This window comes from Pocillopora damicornis, chromosome 8 (genome assembly GCF_964200805.1).
Source record: "Pocillopora damicornis chromosome 8, jaPocDami1.2, whole genome shotgun sequence".
Taxonomy (NCBI): Eukaryota; Metazoa; Cnidaria; class Anthozoa; order Scleractinia; family Pocilloporidae; genus Pocillopora; species Pocillopora damicornis.
The window spans coordinates 2748810-2772396 of NC_142677.1; the positions used below are offsets into that span (position 1 = coordinate 2748810).

A 23587-nucleotide genomic window follows, 5' to 3' on the forward strand; every position below is an offset into this window, starting at 1 on the left:
TCAACAACTTATAAAAGATCCTTTACAATTAAAAGCATAAATATTCAGAAAAGAATTGAAGCGGCTCCCACATTTTTCTTCGAAACTCAATCATTTTGTACCCTTTAAAGAAGAATGTCTTTAAAAAAGGCGGTTTTATATCGAGAAGATTCCGTTTAAAAATGTCACCCTACTTTCGTGAACTACGTTTCTCGCAACTATAAATATCTCACCATTATTCGCAAAGAAGGATTTTGTTATTCACAAAAAGACAGATGCCTTTTGTTAGCCCCAGCTGTATCGTTTTCAATTCTTTTCTCTTAATTATGAATAGGGGAGAAAGAAAGCTTTAGAAGATAACGAAAGTTTAATTGTCGTAATTAGCATTTCTTGCACGATATTAAAGAGAACCGGAATGTTTGTCTGCCAGCTTAAACTTGAATTTCGCTCAACTTCTAAAGCGACACTTTGCTAATCTCTTCAGAATGTCCTTTAAGACATGTGCTACTCTAGTAAGTTTAATAGTCCTACTTTTTATTCTCAATCCAAGGTCATCGTCAGTCACAGGTGATAGCGCTAACAACGTAGATCAAAATTCACAAGTTGTCCAACTTTGGCTAAGATCGCCATGTGGTGTCATAGGAACTCGCTACAGAACGGAAAGATGTCGCCGAAGAGGGAAACGAAGATTCTTCAAAAGGAAAAGTAATGAAAATGGTATTCAACTCCTAGTATAATATTTGTTTCGAAGAATTTTTGAAAATTGTTATTAAGTTCTGTGTCGGGTATCATATTAAGAAGCCGTCAAGCGAGTAAATACCATGGGAGCCAGGTTTTCGGAACTGGCCAATAACAGTGTAGAAAACACGTTTCTTAATTTTTCTCCTTGCCTCAGTCATGAACAGAATGGTTTATTTATTCTCTATTCCCGTTTTCCGATTTTTGAAACGTTTCCATTTTATTGCCTGCTTGCTACTAACAAAAGGAATTAGTTTTTAAATTTACAATAACAGAATAATAATTAGTCATAATATCGTCCTTCTAGGAGTTTTCTTCAAGCACATGGTACAAGCATAAAACAATTATCCTTATTATCCTTTTTTGGTTGATCTTTCGTGAGACCTTTAAAGATATGAGGTTTCTAAAAAAGGTTCTCACTAATCACCGAGGAGGTTCCGAACCCATGAAGAGTCACGAATGTCTCGAACAAGAAGTGTTTCAAAAAGTTGGCAAACGTTACTACGAATTTCCTAAGATTTGCGATCTATTTTCACACGTCTAGGTAAAGTAAAATGAATTAGATGGACTAATCAGGAGCCTGAGAGTGAGTTAGCACGTGGTTACTACAACTTAGAGGATGTTGAACCTGCAGTGTTCTTGAAGCGAGTCAGCTGTGCAGATAAAAACGGAACATGTTCGACTACAAAACTCGACCAAGCTACCTGAGATATGTCAAAAAAGGGGGGAAGTTTGTGAAGAAACCGTTGTTCTGCGTTGAAGGGATATAACGAGATAATTTAGTTTCATGAACTGAGTTGAAAATGTAAATTAGCCACCGTAGAGTAGAAGGCTGACGTTTCAAGATTAGTATGCTTTTGATTCTGACCATTACAATAGTTTATCATAAATCCTCTTTTGTTTTTGTTTTTTTTATCAGATAATCGAAGGCGTAGGGAGGAAGACGAGGACCAACAAACGAACGTGACTGAGTACTAAGAATGAATGACATAAAGAAACACGGATGAAGTCGAATTCCATAAACCTATTACAGGATCTTGGCATTACAAAGGAATCTACAGAAAAAAAAAGGGGAAGGAAGATTGAAAAAAGGAAGTCTGTACCACGGATTTTTTCCCATCGAAAGATGACGAATATAAAAACATTTACCTAACTATCCGGACTGCTGTAACGAGAATTATTTCAAATTTTGTGTTCTTGGTTTATATAAATTATTAATTTTTGGGAATTGTCTGTTATTTTAATAATGAAAAGTTCAATTCGTATATTTTTACGCCATTCAGCAACGATGTAAACTCATTCTAATCAAAAAATGTTTAAGAAGGTAAAACTATTCAATAATATCACTATTATTTGATAATCAAATTATTCAAGTATTCAGCTTTCCGTCAGCTACTCCTTGTATTTTTTTAAAAATAATTTTTCAACCCTTCTTAACAAGGGTTCCTATCGCCGGTGGTTCCTGCATCTATTTTGTTTTTGTTCCCCTCAGGGGCTTGTTTACCCTCGAAATTATTATTAAAGGTTTCATTCATTTTAGGACAATTTTCAGCGAACCAAGACAAAAAAAAAAGCTCGGTAAAACGTAGTAAAGGTGTTGTTAAATACATCAGCAATGCTTCGCAAAATATCAGCAACCGGGCTGACAACTGAAAGCAGAAATGTGCTATAATTTTAATTTGAACTAATAACTTAAGATCAGTATTTTTGTGGGCATGTATAGTTTTTTTTTAAAGTAAAAAAGCTATCCACGGCCGGACGGGTCTGTTTACCCTCTTGAGAGACAAGCTTCTCATCTATTCAGACAATACTGCATCATAAAACGGGCATCTTGATTTTTATCTACAAGTGTTTTGGTGTAGGGCGCTCATAATCCAATACTTCCTCACTGTACAATCCTCTCAATTATGAAAGCCTTGCCAACAGGTGGTTCGATTGTCTTTCACCAAGTTTCATTTTTATTTCCTATAATTCAAGGAAATATGGCAAGGTGTCATCTCAGCATCTGTTAACATTTCCGAGGTCTGATGGTTATCTAATGAACTTAGCTTCAGCAAAATCAGCAGCTGTACATGACGAGCCACTTACCGTCAAAAACCACGGTTCGCAATATTGTCATCCAGTGTTTCAGCGAAACAGCGTTTCTTTTCATGAAAGCTTTGTGTAAAATAACACATTGACATCGCCGCTTTCACCTCTTTCAAGACAAAGATCAATCGATAAAAAACTCTTTATACTAAAATTGACCAACAAACATTTTCGTACAATGACTGCCATTTTGATGCTTGACGGAGAACGCTCTCTCGGTGTAAGAATTATTTATCAGAAATGTGGACCTAATCTATAGATGAACAAGTCCTAGGTCACATCGGCGCTAAAATTTTGCTTTTATTTCCACCACATTTCAGTCGTTAATAATTTCCTCACAAGTAAAAAAAAATCGTATTTACCATTAAAGCCTACCACGCTGATGACCCAACTAAAGAACTCAGTGAAAAAGAAAAACAAATTCCCTATTCAAATTTTACTCCGTGTCAATCTCCGCCTCAGTTCCCTTAATTTTTACTTCGATCCTCTCTTGATGGTGGTAATTTTCATCCTTTTGATGACAGAAATTTTCATTCATATAATTATTCTCCAATACTCACTCACTCAAGACCTTTTCTAAGACCTGTTTTCCATTCAAAATTTCTTTTCTTCGATATTTGATTTTCTTCTTTCTTCCCCTCAAACATTTAACTTTCCGGTGACTTTGCAAGGGGGTAAATTAGTGGAGATCCTGTGCACATCCCATAACACTAAGAAAGTCTTGAGATAAATGCAAACAAAAGTTATTGGATTTCAGTTGAATTAAAATGAAAGGAACCATAGATTAATAACTCGCTATCAACGGCGTCCATTATTAACGTCCTGTCGCGCCATTTGTCAAAATTTAATGATAGCGTTCATGATAAGGTAATATTGTACTGCAATAAGAGCACAGAGAGTATAAAATAAGTTGAAATCACATCGACGGGACATTCAACAGAACAGTGCTTCTTAGCCACAAATTTCATTGTCTTGTCTTGTCTTTGATTCAAAAAAAGCCAATATGTTACAAAAGACTTCTCTTTTTCTCTTTTTAGTTGTAGTTCTATATCTCATGAACGCATGTTTCTCTCTGAAAGACGACGAAAGATTTATGTCATCAAAGGATGAAGAAGCCAAGGTTTTTCAGTTAAAGCCGAGGAAGAGGTCTCCGTGTATTATTGGTACCCGATATCGCAGCAAGCATTGTGAAGGAAAGAGATTCTTCAAGGAACAAAACCTCAAGGTATGTCTACGGCGGAAAATCCATTGCTCTATTGTCTGCCTCTAAGATGCATTAAAAATAAAAAAAAAATCACTTTTCATTAGAACCTACTGGTTATCATTTTTTTAATTTCAATGACCTTGTCTGTTAGTTCCAAGCGTTAAAAAAGATTACACCCTCGAATCTGCTTTATTGCGAATTGAATTGGTTTCAAACGAGGGAAAATAATGGTACTCTATTTTTTCCACTTGCTTCAAATTAAAAACAGCGATGTGCCTTTCTTCATAACCGATCAATTCGAAACAAAACTATTGGTGACCCATATTACGCACGGGTGCTTTTCCAGCGAAAAGGTTTCAGACGGTTGATTGGTTCTGTCATTCTTTTAGCTTTTTTTATCAATATTGCTAGGTTTATTTCTAAACTTGTCTTAATGTATTTCGCGGTTTGATTCTTAATTGTGCCTGGACGATTCCTTTGAAGTTTCGAATACTTTTCCAGCTTCGAGAAGATATACGGTGAAATGAGATATAACTACATTGTATTAGGAAATGGACCGGTCGAGTGCACCTTTAGACATTGCCTAGAGATGTCTGTCCAATCATAGTGCTGTTTCAAAGTAAAAATTTTTAATAATCCCACAGAAGGGATCTTGCGGTTTTTCAGCGCGTTCACTCTTTTCACAAAGAGCTATGAATCTAAGGAAGGTTTCTATATATTAACTCAGAGATAGAAGGAATCTTTGGAGAAGTTAGCGCGCTTTTCTTTTGCGGAGTGCCATGGAAAACCCAGGCTATCTAGCTCCGTAAATGATTTTAGAACTGGAAATGGGTACGAAAGACAATTGACCTCCAAATTTAACCTCAAATGATCCCTGAGGAGGTCAACAAATGAACCTCAAATGAAATCACAAATGAACCCGCACCTTAAATGGTCCTCAATTAAATTGAACCGGAAATGATCTCTCTACCGCAAATTACACCAAAGGAGGACCGCAAATGATCCCATAGAGAAATCTAAAATGGTGTGGACAAAAGGGCGAATAATGGAACACGTTATGTGTGACATCAAATGTCGGCGGTTTCTTATCGATTTTAGCGTACATCACCATCGTGGGAAAAAAAAGAGGGACAAAGGTGCAGAAGTTGTACAACAGATATCAGTCTGCTTGTGTTTTAAGAAAGAAAACGTCTGAGGTAACGGCTCCAAAAGCATCATCAACACTTCATTTCTTGCTTTCGTGCTCAACACTGAGTGGGTTTTAGTTCATATCGTTGCAGATTTATATCGGCAATAGCATTGTAAATCACTGATATTAACCCTCAACTAAAAGGAGACTCTTCAATTACTACAGGAATCATAAAATTAGAAGTTGATTGTCGTTTGATTTCCAATTATTTTTGCACACGCAAGCCAACTATCGATATCAAATCACTCTGTTATTAGAAGCACATAAAGTCTATTAAATCGACGACTTTTGGATTCGAAATTTAACAATGCGACAAGATAAATCAAACTTTTGATGCTGTGTGCAACCCACTCCCAATATACACATTCGATTTCATATACCTCATGTTATATGTAAGCAGAAGAATTAGGCTACCCAACGTTATTTGATGTTTTCAGCGCACATTTCATTTACAAATAATTTGCACTGGAAAGCAATCGCTGTATTAATTCAAATCATATTTTCAAATTAATCCTTTCCCTGAGAGGGTAACAAAGGTAGTTCTTGAAGGTGGGGAGGGGAGGGCTGATCTCGTTTCACGAATGAATTTTAGAAATATTTAAGCGTCGCGTACACTTTAAACAGCATTTCACGCGCCACAAATTTTAAAGGGAAAACTTTTAATCTCTTTTCTAGCGCACGAAATTTCAGGGAAATCTCGAGGGCTTTCACGAAACGAAATAACAAACTCATGGGTCACGTACATTTCAGGAGGTAAATCACGCCTCACGCTGACTCATAAATGCACGAATCACGTTCGCCTTTTGTAAAATTCACGCGTCGCATATTAAATGTAGCCCTGATCACGCGTCAGTTCTCTACTCTAGTTTCTTATTAATTAATTAGTTTATTTTACTTCGAGTTTAATTTGATATGAATCAGTTGTTTGTAGAGCTTTAGAAAAAAGAATTATGGGTCATTCGGGTTTTTTCTTTAATTAACGGTATCATTTGCGTAGCTGTTCAGAACCAAAGTAAAAACAAGCCTGCCACCTGAAAGGCGGGAAAACGTGAGCGACTGAGACAAGATTGATTTTATGTTTGCATCTGATTGGTTGAATCGGTTGGATGAAATTCCTCTACCAATCACATGGCGCAGTAAAGCACAACGAGAAAACCGCGGATTACTTTCGACAATTGAATAAAAATTCCTGTATGGGAAAAGAAAACCGTTTATATCGGAAAAACTTAACAACTTAAGAAAATCGAAGCTGTCTTTCCTGTACCTAAGTTTGAATCAGCATTACATAAAAAGAAACATCAAAGGAAATTTGAAAGCAGCTTACTCCTCAAAACCATCTCTACAACCGCTTTGAATTCGCATGAACGCAGCATTTCTGAACAATCTCTTTCTTTAGTACTTGAAATTAAAAAGAAATTTGCTTATGTTAGCTTTAATATGTTTCCATTCCTATTCATTTGGGTTTTCTTTAGATTACCGAGGATTCAACATAAGGAGCAATCGATGCTGAATGACAGAATAATTAAAAACAGCAATAGAAACTATTTTAAAAGCAACTGCTACCTCGGACTCCTGAACAAGTTCCCGTCAAGACTGCAATCTACTGATAGCTGTATGCCAAAAAGATCCGTCGGCTCAACACATGAAGAAAGACCGTCCGCTAGTCGTTACTGAATGCATATTGGCGGCAGGAGTCTGTTATTATATGACAATGTTTTTAGAAATATTGTTCATGAGTATTATTTGTAAAGTAAAACTTAACTAAGAAAATAAAATAAAAACTTGATTCCTTATCCGTGCGCTGTGAATGTCCACACGTAGTCGCTAAAAACTCACCGACAAGATTTGTCAAGGTCGGGTTTTTTCAACCATTTAACTCTCAGAAGTGATTAACGTGTAATTTCCCCTTAAAATATCCATACGTTATCCAGTCGAAAGGCAATGAGAATACACAAACTTATCGGGTAGAAGTTGAAATCTGATCTAACACCAAATTCTCGTAACTGATTTACAAAGAAATATCCAGGAACTAGAAAGGAGAATCAACAATAAGACCTCGCTAGTTAAAGTGTTAAAAAATTGGGTATCGATAAAACCGGCTTAACAATCAGGAACTAACGTAAAAGGCGATTAACATCGCTATAGGTATATGTTGTCAAATTCGGTCATAAATATTCGATTGAATATTGAAAAAAACCCCCTAAACCTTCATAGAATTCCAGAGCCTCTAAAGACAAACAAAAAATTAAGTTTTTAGACAATTTTTTTTCTTAGAACTGGACATCTTTACCTTAGTTGTAGCTGTATTCTGCGATGAAGTTAAAAAAAAAATGCCACTTGTAAATGGAAAACGAAAAATTGAGAAAGCTGTGGTTATTTTAAAACAGCAAACACGAGAGGCAGTTTTGAATGTTCGACCGATCACTGTAAGTACACAACCGTTTAGACCTCCATAAACAGTTATTCCACAGTTTAACAACCAACTAAGTCATTAGATTACGTCTTCGCTACCTTTAAATATTGAGTATAAAAAAATTCATTGGAATTTTTCGGAAAAGAAATGGAACAAAGGCTGATCAGGACTTTTTTTTTTAATGGCGTTTGAGTCGTTTTATACGTCAATATCCCACATTTAAACAAACATTTCTTGTTGTTAATCGGTTCTTCAGCCAAATAGACACCAAACTTAATATTACAAACAAACGCACCTCGTGTGCCGCATGTTTTCTGACCACATTTTGACGTCATTTGTGATCTAGTGCTGAAAAAGTGCACGGCAACATGGAATCTGTTTGTTAACTGTCTCCTTTAAACGCAATACCTCGCAGTTGAATCCTTTCGAACGTATATCGCGAAATACACAATGCACGCTGAAAAGCACTTCTAAGGTAGAGAAAAACATACAAAAACAAAACCAACATTGTTTTAATTTTTTTGTAAGTATTTGACACGAATTCCATCGAATTTTTTCTCCCTCTTCTCTCTTGTCATTATAAATTATATGCTTTTTGTAAAGAAATTTGGATTGTGTACAAAAATTATATTCACTTGGTGAAATACTTTAAAAAGAACGGTATCTTTGATAAAGATTATTAAACTTATCCAAAATCAGTAAATTTTAAGAATTCTACCTTGTTTCTTTGCGGTTAATTTGTCCGAAAATGAAAATAAAAGCACCAAAATTATACCCTCCTGTCGTAGCGGTTACATTGACTAGAAAAAGTGACTCACAAGGGTTTGGCTTATGGCGGTTGTTGAAGAAAAAAGGAGTATGTTTATTTGGTTAAAAGCGTCATATCTACACCTGTTTTGACGGAGAAAGGCGGCAAATTTAACGCCGCGCCAAATCGTTTTAGACACGGTTGAATATCGAGAAAACGTTAATCTTTTTCACGGCAGGGTCGCCGTCGCTAATTTGCGTCAATCTTCACCATCCCGACGACCCTTATATCTCTGTCAGTAGTAATTCCGTCATCTTCGATTTTTGCCTTGATGAAAAACTGATGAGTCTCTTTAAAGTTTCCTCGCTCCTACCCAAAATTCTTCGTAGGTCAGCCAAATATCAGATTAAGAAAATTCCGGCGAAGCCTTGTAAAAGAAAAAGGCAAATAGTTATGACAGAAACTTAAAATGAACGCTTTTAGCTCATACTAGTCGGTTGTCAGATAGAAAACATGAAATAAAAATAGCTTGAGGGTCCGGATTTCATCACAAAGAATACAAAGCAGGCTATGTGATAACAACGTTTATGTGAAAGGTGATATGAATCATATCGTGCAATATGTGTCCCAAAAAGAAGGGTTTTCGTTTTGTCATTTACATATCAACAGATTTAAAGTAAGAGGTCGTCTAAAACTATACCAAATTTCTCAGTGCTAGAATTTACCAGATTGGCATCAGAGTCGCCGTGGACGCCGACTTAGTTTATTTCAGTGGGTTAACTCATGCTATGCATCTCACTGATTTTGACGTTAAACATTCAAGGATTTGATTCAAATGGACACAGAGTCATGATATTTTAGGGGATTAGTATTATTATTATTTATTACTATCGGCTTTAAATGTCAAATCGGAAGAGCAAAAGCCCTTTTATTTGCCAAAATCACGCAAGGCTAAATGACCAAGAAGGATGCGTAAAATAAACTGAAAAACAGAGATATACTTAAGAAACTTCTACCCGGCGACTTAAAGATCGTGGCAATCCATCAAGTTTTGCCAACTTATCATCCGTGATGCTCCGCTTTGTCTTCTGTATGTGTTCAATATCGGTCCCATGAGTTATCTTTTTCTTGTTTTGTTTTGTTGTTGTTGTTTTTTTTTACGATAGTTAATCTGTCTGTTGTGATCACCGCCTAGTCTGAGCTCATCTGAAGCAGTCATTGAAATATACATTCTAAACCTGACCGATTGCCTTTGTTCTCTTGGCCGCGGCGTTAAATTCTCCGCGTTTTTCCGTCAAAGTAGTGTATGTATGACGCTTTTCAGCACGTAAAGAACGCCTCTTTTCCTTACTAACCACTAGACGTCAAACTATTGTACGTCGCTTTTTTTGGGCAACGGAGGATAGAATTTGGAACTCTTTTGGTTTTCCACTGTTATCACAGGCAACCGCATTCTGAATCATCACGATTTTCATAAAATAACAGGATTAATGGAACCTGTACTTTCAACTGGTTGTTCTGAATAGTAGCACAGTTGAGTTCCCCGTTTCATGAAAGTCTGGTTCACTCATTCCTCAGCAAATGTAAAATATTCAGGTGTTTACTGAAGCAACTACAATTAAATTCTTACTGAAAATAAAGCGGGTAAATTTTAAACACCTTGAGGCCTTTCAGGTTCTTTGACCATTTGAAAACGGAGTGAAACCAGAGTAGATATATGTATTTTATCCTTCATTTATTTTGAGCCGTTATGGAACATGATTTGGTGGGGTTTATCAAATCAATCATAGTTATTTTAACTTCGGTTATGCCATGAAATGACGAAAGATTCTTGGCATTAAAATAACGCAAATGCAATTTACGTCAAAGAAGTCTCAAAAATATCATCTTTTTTTCATCTCTACCTTCTTCTTCTTTTATGGATAAAAAAGGTGCTTTTTTCCTCCATCGCACTTCCGGGCCGCTCAGACTGTTTTCTTTTTTCCACAAAGCGGCGCAAAGTTTGTTTTCGCAGTTTCACTTCCGGTTTTTATAGCTGTCGAACTTCCGAAGTTGTTACAGAAGGCTATTATCCAACAAATCACGGACGTTAAACTGTTTGCATATCCGCTTAAACAACACGACCATTTTTCCACTCATGGTATAAATACGACTTTCCACCAGATAATCCAACATCACAACGTTTTGCACCTAGAGGCCGTGTCAAACGCAGAACAACCAGTGCACAATGACAGTTACGAAGATATATGTCCTTTACTTTTTCATCGCCATGCTTCTTCTCGATTCCGTGAAGAAATCTGAATGTTCCTCTGATAAATGGACTTTTTCTGGAAAGATGGCAGCTGGCTTCTCCACTCAAAAACGTCCCAAACGAAGCCCGTGTATTGTTGGTACAAGATGGAGAACAAGAAGATGCCAAAAAAGCAAACGAGCTCTACAACCGAAGGTACGCAACAAAACTAAAAATCTATATCAGAGATAATTCCACGCAAAGAAATCCGGTTTCGTCTTTAGGCGACTTGTGAGTCGGTTTGCAAAACAACGTTTACCAAAGAGTTTTACCCAGAGATATTCAGTAACGTAAAAATTATTTTATACCAAGTTTTTGAGCTAAGAAATGATTGTTAACAAATATTTTGAAGGGGTAAGTTTGTAAAGAAACTGTGGTGCTGCGTCGGTGGGAGAGTATAACAGGGATATTTAGTATTATCGAATGAGTATATAACGTAAACTAGCCACCGTAAAGAGTTTCAAAGCTGACGTTTCGAGCGTTAGCCCTTCGTCATTCGCTCTCTTAGACGCGTAAGACGTGTGTGATTAACGCTGACCTGTAAACGATAAGCGACAACAATCGGAATTCAAGATCGTAAGTAAATTCCTATTCTGGGAACTACAAAAAGCAAAACATTCAAAAAGAAAAAAAACTAGGCGTCGACGGATGTTAGGGTGTACTGATGTTAGGGTGTAAAAGGTTGCTATCAACAAAGCTACGAAGCTATATGTTGAGAGCTAGGTAAAGTGTGCTGGGTTTTGTTCCCCATAAAGAAGTATGAAAAAAACAATGATCAAGAATTCATGCTGTCACTTTTCCTTTCAAGGTATTTTTTTCTGATCGCGACTGGAATAAAAATTGATGAACAGACACTAAAAAGAAGAGGAAAAAAAAAAAGATGCACGTGGGGTCAAGGCCATTGGTCTAGGCATGTTCAGATCAAGTCTTCAAGGCAGCTCACCATGTTGGAAAATAATTGCTTGATGCTGAAACTGTTTATTTTTTACTTTGACAAAATAAAGGAACTAACCCAGCTTGGTTTAATCAGAACTTGACACCATACCATGTATGCATTAGTGTTTTATTACAAAGATAACAAAGATAATTGCTTGGTCATCACTTATCATGGGGGTGGGTCACAATTAAACTTTCCTCAGCCCCCCCCCCCCCCCCCATGAGGCTCTGTAGTGTTCTAATGATCCCATATGATTGGCAGTCAATTTTATCTGAGTTCCCCCTCCTGGTAGAGAAGCCTGCCCCCCCTTCCCCCTGGTTCCTTCCTAAAACCATGTGATCCCCCAAAAAATCCTCAGACTCCCAGGTGATAAATAATGACTGCCCCATAAAGATGAAGATTTTTTTCCTACATGCATTTATTATTTTTGTTTTAGTTTTGTTGCTTTGTGATGCTCTCATGTGAAGCCCTAACTAGATGCTGTTATGCGACACCCCCATGAATCTCCTTTTGTGCAACTGGGGAAGTTTGCAAATCCCCTCTCAAGCCAAAGATACAATCTTAACATTATCATCCAGAGCAAAAGATGTCAACTTCAAGACACAATTATAATTAATATGAGAAGAAATTGCATACTCAAACACAAAGTAAATAAGAAATAAAGGCTGGTGCCAACACAAAACAACCTCAGAGAGAGGACATTCAATGAAGAGAAAAAATTAATATTTAACCCTTTAATTCCCAAGATCAGATTGTTAATTCTCCCCTCTAGCTGCTACATATTTCCTTGTAAACAAGTTACGAGAATTTACGGTAAGATCAGGATGACAACTTAAACCTGAGTACTGAGTATTCTTATTACATGTTTGCTGAATATTGTATAGATATTGTAGAGAGAACTAACATTTTCATCTCTTCTGGGAGTTAAAGGTTTAATAGGCTTTAATGAATCCTTAAATATTATTTCTGTGCAGCCTAGAAACTGTACATGTTACCACTGGAAATATTTACACAACTTCATTTTTGTTGTATATGGTTTTAAGGAAAAGTAAATTTTGTACAAGAAAAACAAACCTCAAATGTTCACAATAATTTGTGTGTAGCTTTAAGATTTGCTCTTCTATAGATACTGATATTTAAGTTGAATAGTCAATACAAAGGTGATCCCTGAAAATCAACTCAAAAATTTGTTTAATGTTTTCTAAGTTAGGGCTATTGTAAATGATATCAATGGAATTAATTCTTTACATCTAAAAAATTAAAACTTGTGGATGTACGACCAGCAACATAAAAAACAAAAATAATTAATCATACAAATTTGGCACAAAATGTGTTCACTATCTGCATTAGCCCATGAGAGGAGAAACATACTCCTCAAACCAATAAAATTAATTTACAGTGTTTATCTCCACATCTGAAAAATAAAGATGAAAATATGACAACTATTTTCTTGAGATTCCCAAGAGTAACCAAACCTTTCTAGGTTTGCATTAAATGCACAGATATAACAAATTCACCTGGGTTCCAGAACAAATGGTTGTAAAGAATTCTTTGAATCTTATGGCCTATGAAGAAGATGGAGCTGGATTGATAGTGTGTGCTCTGAATGTCACCATCAGCTCTACCAAGAGTGGCCCTTCTCCAGACGGCCAATGAAAGAGAGGCTGATCTGAGGAAACTTGGTGGACAACCATAGAAAGGGAACAAGGAACACAGCACAGCTCCAGATGGAGGCAGCCTGACAGACTGGCAACCAACAGAATTAAATGGCATTCTCTGCCAGATGCCTCATGTGCATAGAAGCACAAACGTTCATATACAATTCATACTGGAAAAGTATAAATAATAAGTTTCTGGAGCTCACTTCTCCTTTTTAAAAGCTTTAATGTTCTGCTTACTGTAGTTGCATGTAGAGTGACTTCCATCAATCAGCTATGAGTTCTTTACCATCTCCACATTGTATTCAAATCCTTTGACAAATGGGACTCCTACAGATGTGACCTTCTTCTGATAGGCCAAGTACTCTTCACCAAAGAAATCAATTAATGTGATTTCCTCATCATAGACACGTTCATTGAAAAATCTCCATGAGGCCCAGATGTAACCAATGAGGCAAATGGGATTACACAATGTGAGTTGTGTTCCTGGGAAAAACACGTAGAAATTCATTTTTAAAAACAGATATTATGTACTTATTGACTAAGCACTAGATAGAAAAAAATGATGTATGGACCAACAGGAGCAAAGTCTGTGCATTATAATTAACTGACCAAACTCAGTAAATAAGCATGCTATCATATGATCACAAAGTGATGAAAATTTCAGAAGTTTTGTTTAAACCTAAAAACAGTCAGTTTTGTTTTCCCATGAGTCTTGAACTCTCAGGAAAACAAAATCATCTGTTTGACCCTAGGGAGGGGAAATTAATGGGTTGATCAATTAGCAGCTTCAACATCCCCCCAACCCCCATGTAGGTATATGAACTTTAAAAATTGGTTTGTTTAAATTCCTACTCCTGCTGGAGAAAAATTCGTGATCAAATGCCACTTTCAATGCTTTTGTAAAAGGAAAAATCTGAAACCTTATAGACTTCTCTCTTCTGAGCTATTTGCTGGCAAAAGTGAAATATTATACACTTAATGTACGATCCCAAGGAAAACAGTTAGTTTTGTTTTCTGATGTTCCCTTCACTTTGTCTTGGGAAACACCAGGACTTGTAGTAAAACAAAACTAACTAGTCTCCTGAGGGAACATACACTAAGTACTCTGCTATTTTTATTAGATTTTCCCTAAAACAATCATATGGCAAAAACAAACAAACAAAGAAGGCACAACTTCTTTATTCACATGCATGTAGGCAACAACTGCTCAATTGTATCCTGGTCAGGTACATTTGAATTTGGTTAGGAGCATGTGACCAAGAATCAAACAATCACATTGCTTGTTTTGTTGAGTGAAAGTCTAGGTTTATAATAATTACCAGTAAACATCTCCATATTTAACGATATAACACTTTTCTTTGGCTAGAAAGACTCGAGACTACTTGTTCAAATTCCCCACCCCATCCAGACAAGGTTCAAATTCTCCACCCACCAGACACAGAAGATGTTCAAATGCCTGTGGGTTACCCAGGAGGGGAGGGGAGGGGAGGGGGATGTTGAAGCTTTGAACTGATCACTGTGTAAGTGTCTATTGTCTTACAATAACTTAACTGTATTTTATGGTGGCCCACAACCATCATGGCAATAACAAATACCTTACAGCAAAACCAAAAGGCTAAGACAAATTTTCATAATCTCTCTGAACATGAGATAATTATTCCATGAGCCTTTTGGTTTTTGCTGTGAGCTTTTTGGTTTTGCCATGAGGTATTTGTTATTGCCGTAACAGTTGTGGGTCACCGTAGCATTTACCTAAACTCCACCAGAACCAGCCAGCATACCCTGGATGTCGACATAAACTATAAATTCCACGTGTCACTAACACATGGCTTTTCTCCTTTCTGGTCTGAATAATATGGGTAAAATTAGATTCAGCCGTTATCATGGCAAGCTTTCGTAAAGTTTCTCCTCCAATCATACACAGCAAACCCATGGAGCTTGCAATGAACATGTTCTTCATGGAAGGGAAAAGCCACAGTTCTATACCAAATTCAATCCAACTTGCAACAGCGGCAATTTGATATTCTGGACTGTGATTCAGCAGAAATGAATCCACAGATAGCTTATCTGGAGAATAACATGCCACCATGACATATTCAGAGAGGTGAAAGAATGATAATGAAGCTAGGTACCAGCCAAAATATTTCCAGAATGTTTCACCCAAGCTTAGGAGAATGGCAATTCCAAATATGATACCTTTGGGTCAAAATATATAAAATAGCATTTGTGAGTATAAGTGAAGAAAAATTTTAGTTCTTCATGAAGACTCTGATATCACCTTAACCCTTTAAACCCTGAGTAAGAGTGATTAGCATCTAGTTTCTCCTTACTATATCACCCCTGAATCACACATGAAAGTCATGAGAATACAGGAGATGATCACCAACTATTTAAGCAGCTCTTAATTGTTAAACAAATTCTCCTTGTCAGTCTCTTTGAAAATGTATGGAGAACAGTATGGAGAATATGCATACTGATATTAGGTTGTAAAGGGTTAACAAATAGATTCCATGTCACTATGCATCTGTTCAGCAATAGATCACAAATGATATCAAAATGCAGTAAGGACAAAAAAAAAGGACATGAAAAGCAGCCGAGTGTGTCTCTGATTATCTAACCAAATTTGGATATCATCTGTGATCTATTGCTGTACCGACAATTGGCAACATGGAATCTATTTGGTTTATATAGCAAGGAAGCAAAATGCTGTTTGTAGTGACAGTATCTATGCATCTGTCCCCCAATATATCATAAGTAAAGACCAATCAAATAGCGCGCATAATTAATAATATAATTCAACAATTTGAAATATTTTGTAACAATAGTGAATTCAAAATTTATGAAAAATGTTGCACAGCATTGAATATTATACGAAAGTAGACCCATTTGGTTATTGACATCGAATGACGTCTATAGAGCAATTTGTGGCCTCGGTTAAGAACTTAAAAAGTAATTTAACCTGGCCATCAACTTCTCCTTTGATATGTTTTATCTATGCCACAATAGAGTAGCTCTCCACTTACCTAGTTTGCCTACAAAAGTCGTGTCACGTACAAAATGAAACGCCAACCGCAAATAAACCACCATAAGTCTATATCAGTTGTCTCATTTTCACAAAGACGCGCTCGATTAGATCGAAATAAAAAATTATTTTTAGCAAAAAAAATGATGTCGGTAACACTTAAGAAATTTTCGTTGGAATAACAATCTTAACAGTTGTTATAAATTCCTAAATGCTTACCTAACAGGGCAGCTCTCTTGGCAACAGAAGAATATGGAACGAAACAAGTCGCACACATGGTTAATCCAAGAATTATGCCTCTCGTGGCGATACTCCATATTTCCGTAAGACTACAGCTTTGAAATAGAGTTAAAACTAAGAGAATGCAAGCAATGAAATAGGAAAGTGCAACTTTCCCCTCTAATATCAAAGTGTTTAGCACCGACATCTTGGAATCTGGGGGGTACTGGGTAATAGGAAAGGGTATGTGGGGGAGGGGGTATTTTCAAATGACAAGCAAATTCTTCACCAGCAATGAGGCTGTTAGTCTAGAATTATTTTAAAATTCTTTATTCTTAAAATAAAATTCCTAAAAATACATTTTTTGATAGGAAAATATGCTAAAAACTTAAAATAAAATAATTAATCTCTGATAACTCACCCCAGTACCCTCGCCACGGCGAAAGTGGTTTCCAGGTTCTTTCACTTGTTTTCTACTTGTTTGCAGTGCGTTAAGAAATATGGCGAGTGACGACGACAGAAATCATAGAAAACGAAATTCCAGTCGCAATGGAAGGCCAGATTTGGTCGAAACATGCTTTGGTGTTTGGTCAAGAAGTGTAAAAGTTCATAAAGCCGTAGAGAAAGAACTAGATAGTATCTGCAATGGTATCCATGTTGTGAAGATCAGAAAAGTGAGTTTTACTTTCAATGTTACTTTTCACGTGACTCGACTTGAACCGTTTTCCACTTGACAAGTGATCTTTGCTTTCACAATATTCGTCGGCCGAGAACGTCATAACAAAACTAAACCTTCACTTTCTACCTAACAGATTTCCGCCGTGTTTTTTTAAATTAGTGGTTTAGGGTCTGCGGATAACCGTAGGTCTTTTTAACTTGATATATGGAATTTCCTTTCACCATAATGGTGAAAATGATATTATTTGTCTGGAATGTTTGGTGTATTGATGCAAGTTAATAATTTAATTTTGTCGATAGATTGTAAGCGTATTCAACGTTATCCTCTATCTATGATTTTCCTCATAGAGCGTACATTTTTGCATTTTGTTATTACGTATTTACATCTCATTGTCAGTAATGGTTTATGAAAAAACATTAATGGACGGAATCAATAAAGTCATTGTTTTTGTTAGAATGTAAATTGGCCACTGTTAAGAGTTTCTACAAGACACCCTTACCTTTGCCAGCTAATAAGTTTTTGGTTTTTTTTACACTCATCTAGTAAACCATCTTTAGAGGTTATACGGGCAAAGATTCAGCCAGATCATCATTATGATACTACATATAAAATCAACTAATTTCTCTCTTTTTTTTTTTAACATACTCAGGGTGCTAACCTTACCAAAGAGGAACTTAGTAGAACAAGGGGACTTCTGGTTGCGGTTCGTGCAACAGGTAATTGTAGTGATTGACCTTTAATTATATCCGTTTTAAACCACTCTGTGATCCTTGCAATCTGATTGTCACTCAGATGTGCAACTACTTCGTGAATCTTGGTAGAACCAAGTTGATATAATAATAACAGGAAACAGTATACAATCCACTTACAGTGGTAAAGTAGTTGCAGCTTTAAGCGCATCCTGTGCTGTGCTCTTGTGACAAATATACTTTTGCATCATTCTGTTATGATAGCATCACTGTCAAAGGCATCACATTTCTGGTACATACATCTAGAGGCAATGAACTGTCAATTTTGAATTTATCTGATAGATACACCTGTTGGGCAAAGCAGTCCCAAAGTTTATGATCATACATACATCAGAGTTGAAAGAGATGAAGCTGAAGATAAGTAAGTCTTGTGTGAACTGTAAACTTGCACATTGTAATCATACTGCTTGTACTGCAGTGTCTAATAATTGTAATTCCAGAGAAAAAGAATACAGGAAAAGTTCTCATTTGCATGCATAACTGAGATTTCAGCCAAAACACTGTAGCATTCTAACTTGGTGTTTTGAAAACAAATTACATGTAACTATGAACGTGAGCTAGTTGTGTGCCATGGCAACCTGAAATTATCTCTACATTTTAACCCTCTAGCCCTCAAGAGTGACTAACATCTAATTTCATCTAACACTGTTATCGCTGAATTTACCTCCAAGGCAAGATTAAAGGGAGAGAGCCTTGGGTTAAAATGTTCTTGATTGTTAAACAAATTCTCCTTGTCAGTAATTTGGAAATGTATAAAGGACAGTATAGAGAATTCGCATACTCATGCAAGGGTGTAAACACTGTCATGAGTAACTCCCATGGGTGACCCAGACAGAATTTGTCCTGACAATATCAGCACATTATTCAGCAGACAAGTGACGAGAACAAAGAAAAATATAATATCAGTTACAAGCCAGGATATTTAGTTGTTCCAATACCAAATTCTCTGAACTAACTTCATAGGAATTTTATGGCAGTCAATAAAGAGACTTATGAATGTGATCATGGAATAAGAGAAAAAGGGTTTACAGTAAACCCTTTAACTCCCATGATGTAATTTTCAATTCTCCTCTGTAGCTGCAACACATCTCCTTGTAAATTAATTATGAGAAATTGGTGCTGGATCAAGATAACAACTTCTACCTGATGAGTTTGAGTTTTCTTATCGCTTGTTTGCTGAAAATGTATGGGTATTAGAGGGAGAAGTTACTTGTTAGTCACTTCTAGGGGTTAAAGGATTAACACCAGCACCAAGTGTTGATGATCATAAGACTTCTGTATAATCTACTGTTTCTTTAATCATAATACAATTTTTTTTCAAGACTTCAGGAGAATGATAACAGTCATGCAAATGAAGCAAAAACTACGGAGGAGAATGGTGAATCTCTCACAGAAAGAGTGAAAGATGTTATAAAGAAAACAACTCCCAAGAAAGTCGAGAAAGGGAAAGATGTTGAGCAGAAAAGGAGAGAAATTAAGCAGCAAAGACATGAAAAGGAAAATGAGCAGAGAGAAGAAAAACTGGGTGTGAGACCTGAAGGTATTTACAGACCTGTTTGTAACTCTACAACCCAAAGGAACCATGTGGCCTTGTTAGTTCCTAATGGAGAGGCCAGTGTTTATGGAGATTAGAAATTACATGTACACTGTTGAATAGTAACAATTTTTTTTTCTAAAAATCTTATCACAAGGATGTCACAAGTAGCTCTTGTGACTTGTTCAGAACCATTGGTACTCAACTTCTTGAAGAAATTTTTTATTCAAAGTTATGAAGATGACTTTTTCTACCTTTGTTTAATTTTTGTGGATGTGTTGCCATTTGTTTTGTCTTTTTGTATCTCAAGCTCAAATGTTACATTATCTCCCAGGTACTGTATACTACAAGATTGGTCCCCCCCATGTCCCTGAAGTATCTGATAATCATCAGCAAACAGCAAACCTTTAGTAACAATTTATTTAACTTTAAATTTGGAGTACAGTACTTTAACTTAATTTAATGATGTTGTGCTATTTCATTGTTGCTATAGAAATTTTGTGGATTGGATTTCGCAGCATTATGGATAGATTTGCAAACTGCTATGAAATAAGTGGAAGGATTCTGTCTTACTGTCACCCGATTGAGAAAATTGGCCAGGTATGTGCAATATAATAATTTTAATTATAAATAGTAAAAGTTTTTTAAATTTATATTATTATCCATTGTGAGCAAGCAGTTGTGGTAGGGATAGATTTTCTGCTTTCTGCTGATTTATTATCATGGAGCTTTACATGCTTTACATGTAAACATATACAAATTTGACCCCTAAGAGTGACTAGTACCGGTATCTAAATTCTCCATACAATATTACCCCTGGATCACACATTGAGGTCTCGAGAATAAAGGAGATGATTATCAACTAAGGAAGCTCTTGATCATTGAACAAATTCTTCTTGTCTGCACCTTGAGAAATGTATAGAGAACAGCAAGGAGAATATGCATATTGATGTTTGGGTGTTGAGGGTTAAGGAATGTATACTTGCTGTGTAATCTCGAAGGAAAATGTAATGATTTGTCCTCCATTGATTTGACAGATTGTTGGCTTTGCAGAAAGGTGTATAAAGAATGCTGGAAGGAAATTTGTGGAGGGCAATGATGATAAGAAAAAGAAATGATGAATTATAATTATTTGATATGGTGAAGGACAGGTATTTCAGGGACATGTACAGTGAAAATTAAGGAGAAGTCACCTCCTTAAGTTTTGTGCATGGTACTCTCCAGGCTCAGAGGGGTAGCTGTGGAGGAATTTTTCTGAGGGAGGGATCATAGGTATGAATTTCTGCACCCCTTACATGTATTTAGTAAATAGACTCCTTCGGGAAACTGAGAAATAACCAAAAAATTAATAATTGAGAAGTGGAGCTTCATGAGCAATTGTAAAATTTTGAGGACAATCTCTCAGTCAAGGACATTTTGGGACAACAAACCAGTAAGTCAGAAAGTAGTCATCAGATTTCACACTAACCCTGGTCTATCTTAATCCAGCTTTGAACAACTGGCCTTGTACTCTACACATCAAGGTCATTTTTCTCATTGAAAAGTAATAAAGTTAAAAAAGTGAAACTCTTTAGCTTTTGGGCTGCTGTGCCTCAGGTATTAATTTGTATATTATTTATTAAGTGGCAAGAGGAAATGGTAAATGAGTATCTGCATGTACACTGTAGCACAACAAGATTTTCCCAATGAAGATTCTTTGGATTTGGGTGTGTTTGCAAACCTGAATTTTAAGGTGAACAGATTATGCTATTGAGAGCTGGGTGTTTGAACCTAATTGGGAATTATGTTAATTCTTTTGACAAGGCATTTATTATGACAGAACTTGACAGTATAACATAAGATCGATTAATGTGAAAGTCAGAACACTCCTAGCACCAGAAATATTTATGAAATGTTATGATCTGATTTGACCTCAGATAACATAACAGGAAAAAAGGAGGATTTTTTAGTTCGAATATAGCAATAAAAATGCCATATTTCAACCACGTAAATTCTTGTAAAGTGTAACAAGTTGGTGAGAAAGATAAAAACATAAAATTGGTACATAGCAAAAAAAATAAATGAATGTTTTATAAATCACATGATGTTAAAATTTCTGTTGTCATGTCTTTTAACTCTCCCCAGTCCCTTCCTTCAGTGGCTCTGATGGGAAGTGTTTTGATTGTAGATCAACCAAGAGAGAGGGGGTCTGGGTTCATAACTTTGCTGAAGCTTCCATGCTTTGTCCTGGGAAAGGCACTATTTAATTGAACTGTGTGGAGTGTTCTTTATTCTGAAATTGTGTAGTACACATGTGAACAAACAAAAGAGCATGCATCACGAGCTTGATTTGAAATTACAAGACAGTGTAACTCCAGACAAAATTTTGTAGCACAAAGTTTAATTGCCTCTTCACTACATCTATATTAAATTGGACAATATTATCACCAAATTACAGGATTTTGATCAGTACCAGTATGCTATTGATACTGTTGATTTGAGTTTTGTAGTATATTTCACCTGCTTTGTCAATTCCTTTCTCACATTACCTAGTTAAGATTCAGATTCATTCTAGGGGGAGGGGGGGATCTCAGCCGGATCCTGCAAGGTCATCCCACTGGAATCCCTTTGGAATCTCCCTTATTAGATCCTGCCTAGTTTCTGCTAGCACTGCTTTCAAATGCCCCCTGGATCACAATGGGATCCCTTACATGACCACACCAGATTCCTATGATCGCAACAAAAGGGACCTTTAGATTCGACTCCGAGTACGACTACGAGTACGAGATTTCCAATTACTGAGCAATGCGCATGCGTCATGACCGTGACACTGTCACGTAGAGCTGAAAACTCGTAGCCCTCCTTTCGTTGACGACGAGATTTTGTGAGAAGTCGTAGCCAGAGGACAAGATTTCTAAGGTAGGTTTTATCGCTTTCAGAATAACCCAATTTCTTTGATAAATTTATCGAGTTAAAAGTAATCTATAAGGGATATTGTTAGATAAGAATAAGTGTTTCTGGCGCGAAATTTGAACGGGAAAACAAACTTGCATGTGGCGATCTGAAGACCAAATTATTCAGGATTATTGAGCTGCCTCACATAGATTTATCAGCATGAAGTGTTCCAATTTCTTCAAATGGCTACCGTTTTATAGATTAATTCATTCAGGGTCTGCTCTTTCTTATTTCAGAAACTTGGTTTCTGATGTTATTCTATGTTTTTGGGGGGTAACTGAAGTTTGGAAAACGTATAAGCTTACATGAAAAACAACTTGAATGATATCAATTATGAAGAAAAAGAAATTTAGCTTATTTGCTGCTGTGTATTTCAGCTTATTTTAAAATATTAAAAACGCTTTGAGTTTAGTGCTGTATTTTCGAACTTATCTGTTTACAAGCCTGGGGTTCCCTGGTATTGCACTACTTGAGCAATGCCGAGACTCCCTATTAACTTGCCAGTAGGAGAGTTCTCTTTCGGGAGAGCACAAAGTATAGCAGCACTGTTGGTCAACTTTTCTGCCTCCACATTTTCAGACCACCTTTGATTTCATTGGGATAGTTCCCCTATCTTGGATTAAACCAGAGACAGATTATCCATTGGAACTTTTGGGTGTGGTATTCTATGTTTTTCTCAGTCACTTGGTTTAACTCATGCTAGCATCAAAAGACTCAACAGAGTTACAAATGACTTTTTCACTCAAGACGTAAAGAAAGCTAATAACCTTTTTTATTCTGGATAAGTGTTTGTTGTCTTTCACACAAAGCTTCATCTAACTGTATTTCTACTTGTAAAATATTCAAACCTCCTCTTTAGAGTAGAACTCTTCTACGCAACAGTATTTGTGGATGAAACTCGGACAGCTTCTTGAGATTGTTTAATCTTTTGACTTGCAAGAGGTCCTTTGTATTTGCAAATAACTTTTAATGCTCTCAATTGAGTGTCGAAAGCAATTGCAGATTACCTTTGTTCTTATGATAAGAGTAGACAATTTTCATTAGCCTCTCAACCATCAGGTGCAAAATTAAAACCAATCCAGACTAAGTCACCCATGTTTTCTCATCTGCACCTCAGGCAAATTGTTCATTTTTTACTTAAAAATTATCATTGCCTTCCTATGATATTTTTTCTTGATTACGATTAGCTGTAAGTTGTGACAA

At 36.3% G+C, this 23587-nt stretch overlaps 2 protein-coding genes and 1 long non-coding RNA gene across 6 annotated transcripts; 2 read left to right on the plus strand and 1 right to left on the minus strand.

Annotated features, from left to right (window-relative positions):
• The first annotated feature begins 153 nt into the window (after window positions 1-153).
• On the plus strand, window positions 154-13731 carry LOC113680529 (uncharacterized). Of its 4 annotated transcripts, none has more exons than XR_016179055.1 (4): window positions 154-491; window positions 1637-4030; window positions 6671-10805; window positions 11458-13731. It is a non-coding gene; the product is annotated as an uncharacterized LOC113680529 (long non-coding RNA). The 4 variants fall into 4 exon arrangements; XR_016179054.1 differs by having other exon boundaries at window positions 176-684; XR_016179056.1 differs by lacking the exon at window positions 154-491 and adding an exon at window positions 703-1261.
• LOC113680524 (protein-S-isoprenylcysteine O-methyltransferase) lies at window positions 11696-16727 on the minus strand. Its single transcript, XM_027197556.2, has 3 exons — window positions 16489-16727; window positions 15000-15443; window positions 11696-13730 (listed from the first exon to the last, which is right to left on the minus strand). The coding sequence occupies exons 1-3, from the start codon at window positions 16694-16696 to the stop codon at window positions 13519-13521; spliced, it is 864 nt and encodes a 287-aa protein (XP_027053357.2). The 5' UTR covers window positions 16697-16727; the 3' UTR covers window positions 11696-13518.
• A 213-nt stretch (window positions 16728-16940) lies between these two features.
• On the plus strand, window positions 16941-21529 carry LOC113680526 (uncharacterized). The gene is made up of 6 exons (XM_027197558.2): window positions 16941-17162; window positions 17817-17883; window positions 18199-18277; window positions 19239-19456; window positions 19944-20050; window positions 20488-21529. Exons 1-6 carry the CDS (start codon window positions 16989-16991, stop codon window positions 20566-20568), a joined length of 726 nt encoding a protein of 241 aa, XP_027053359.2. The 5' UTR covers window positions 16941-16988; the 3' UTR covers window positions 20569-21529.
• Window positions 21530-23587: the final 2058 nt, after the last annotated feature.

Bases quoted from the DNA above. Each gene is read 5' to 3' on its own strand.
- LOC113680526 (XM_027197558.2), top strand. From the start codon at position 16,989: ATGGCGAGTGACGACGACAGAAATCATAGAAAACGAAATTCCAGTCGC. The intron at 19,457-19,943 runs GTATTTACAGAC...TTGTTGCTATAG, and splicing joins ACTGGGTGTGAGACCTGAAG to AAATTTTGTGGATTGGATTT. The intron at 20,051-20,487 runs GTATGTGCAATA...TTGATTTGACAG, and splicing joins CGATTGAGAAAATTGGCCAG to ATTGTTGGCTTTGCAGAAAG.
- LOC113680524 (XM_027197556.2), bottom strand. From the start codon at position 16,696: ATGTCGGTGCTAAACACTTTGATATTAGAGGGGAAAGTTGCACTTTCC. The intron at 15,444-16,488 runs GTAAGCATTTAG...TTTGACCCAAAG, and splicing joins CAAGAGAGCTGCCCTGTTAG to GTATCATATTTGGAATTGCC. The intron at 13,731-14,999 runs GTAAATGCTACG...TGTTTTTCCCAG, and splicing joins CTGGTTCTGGTGGAGTTTAG to GAACACAACTCACATTGTGT.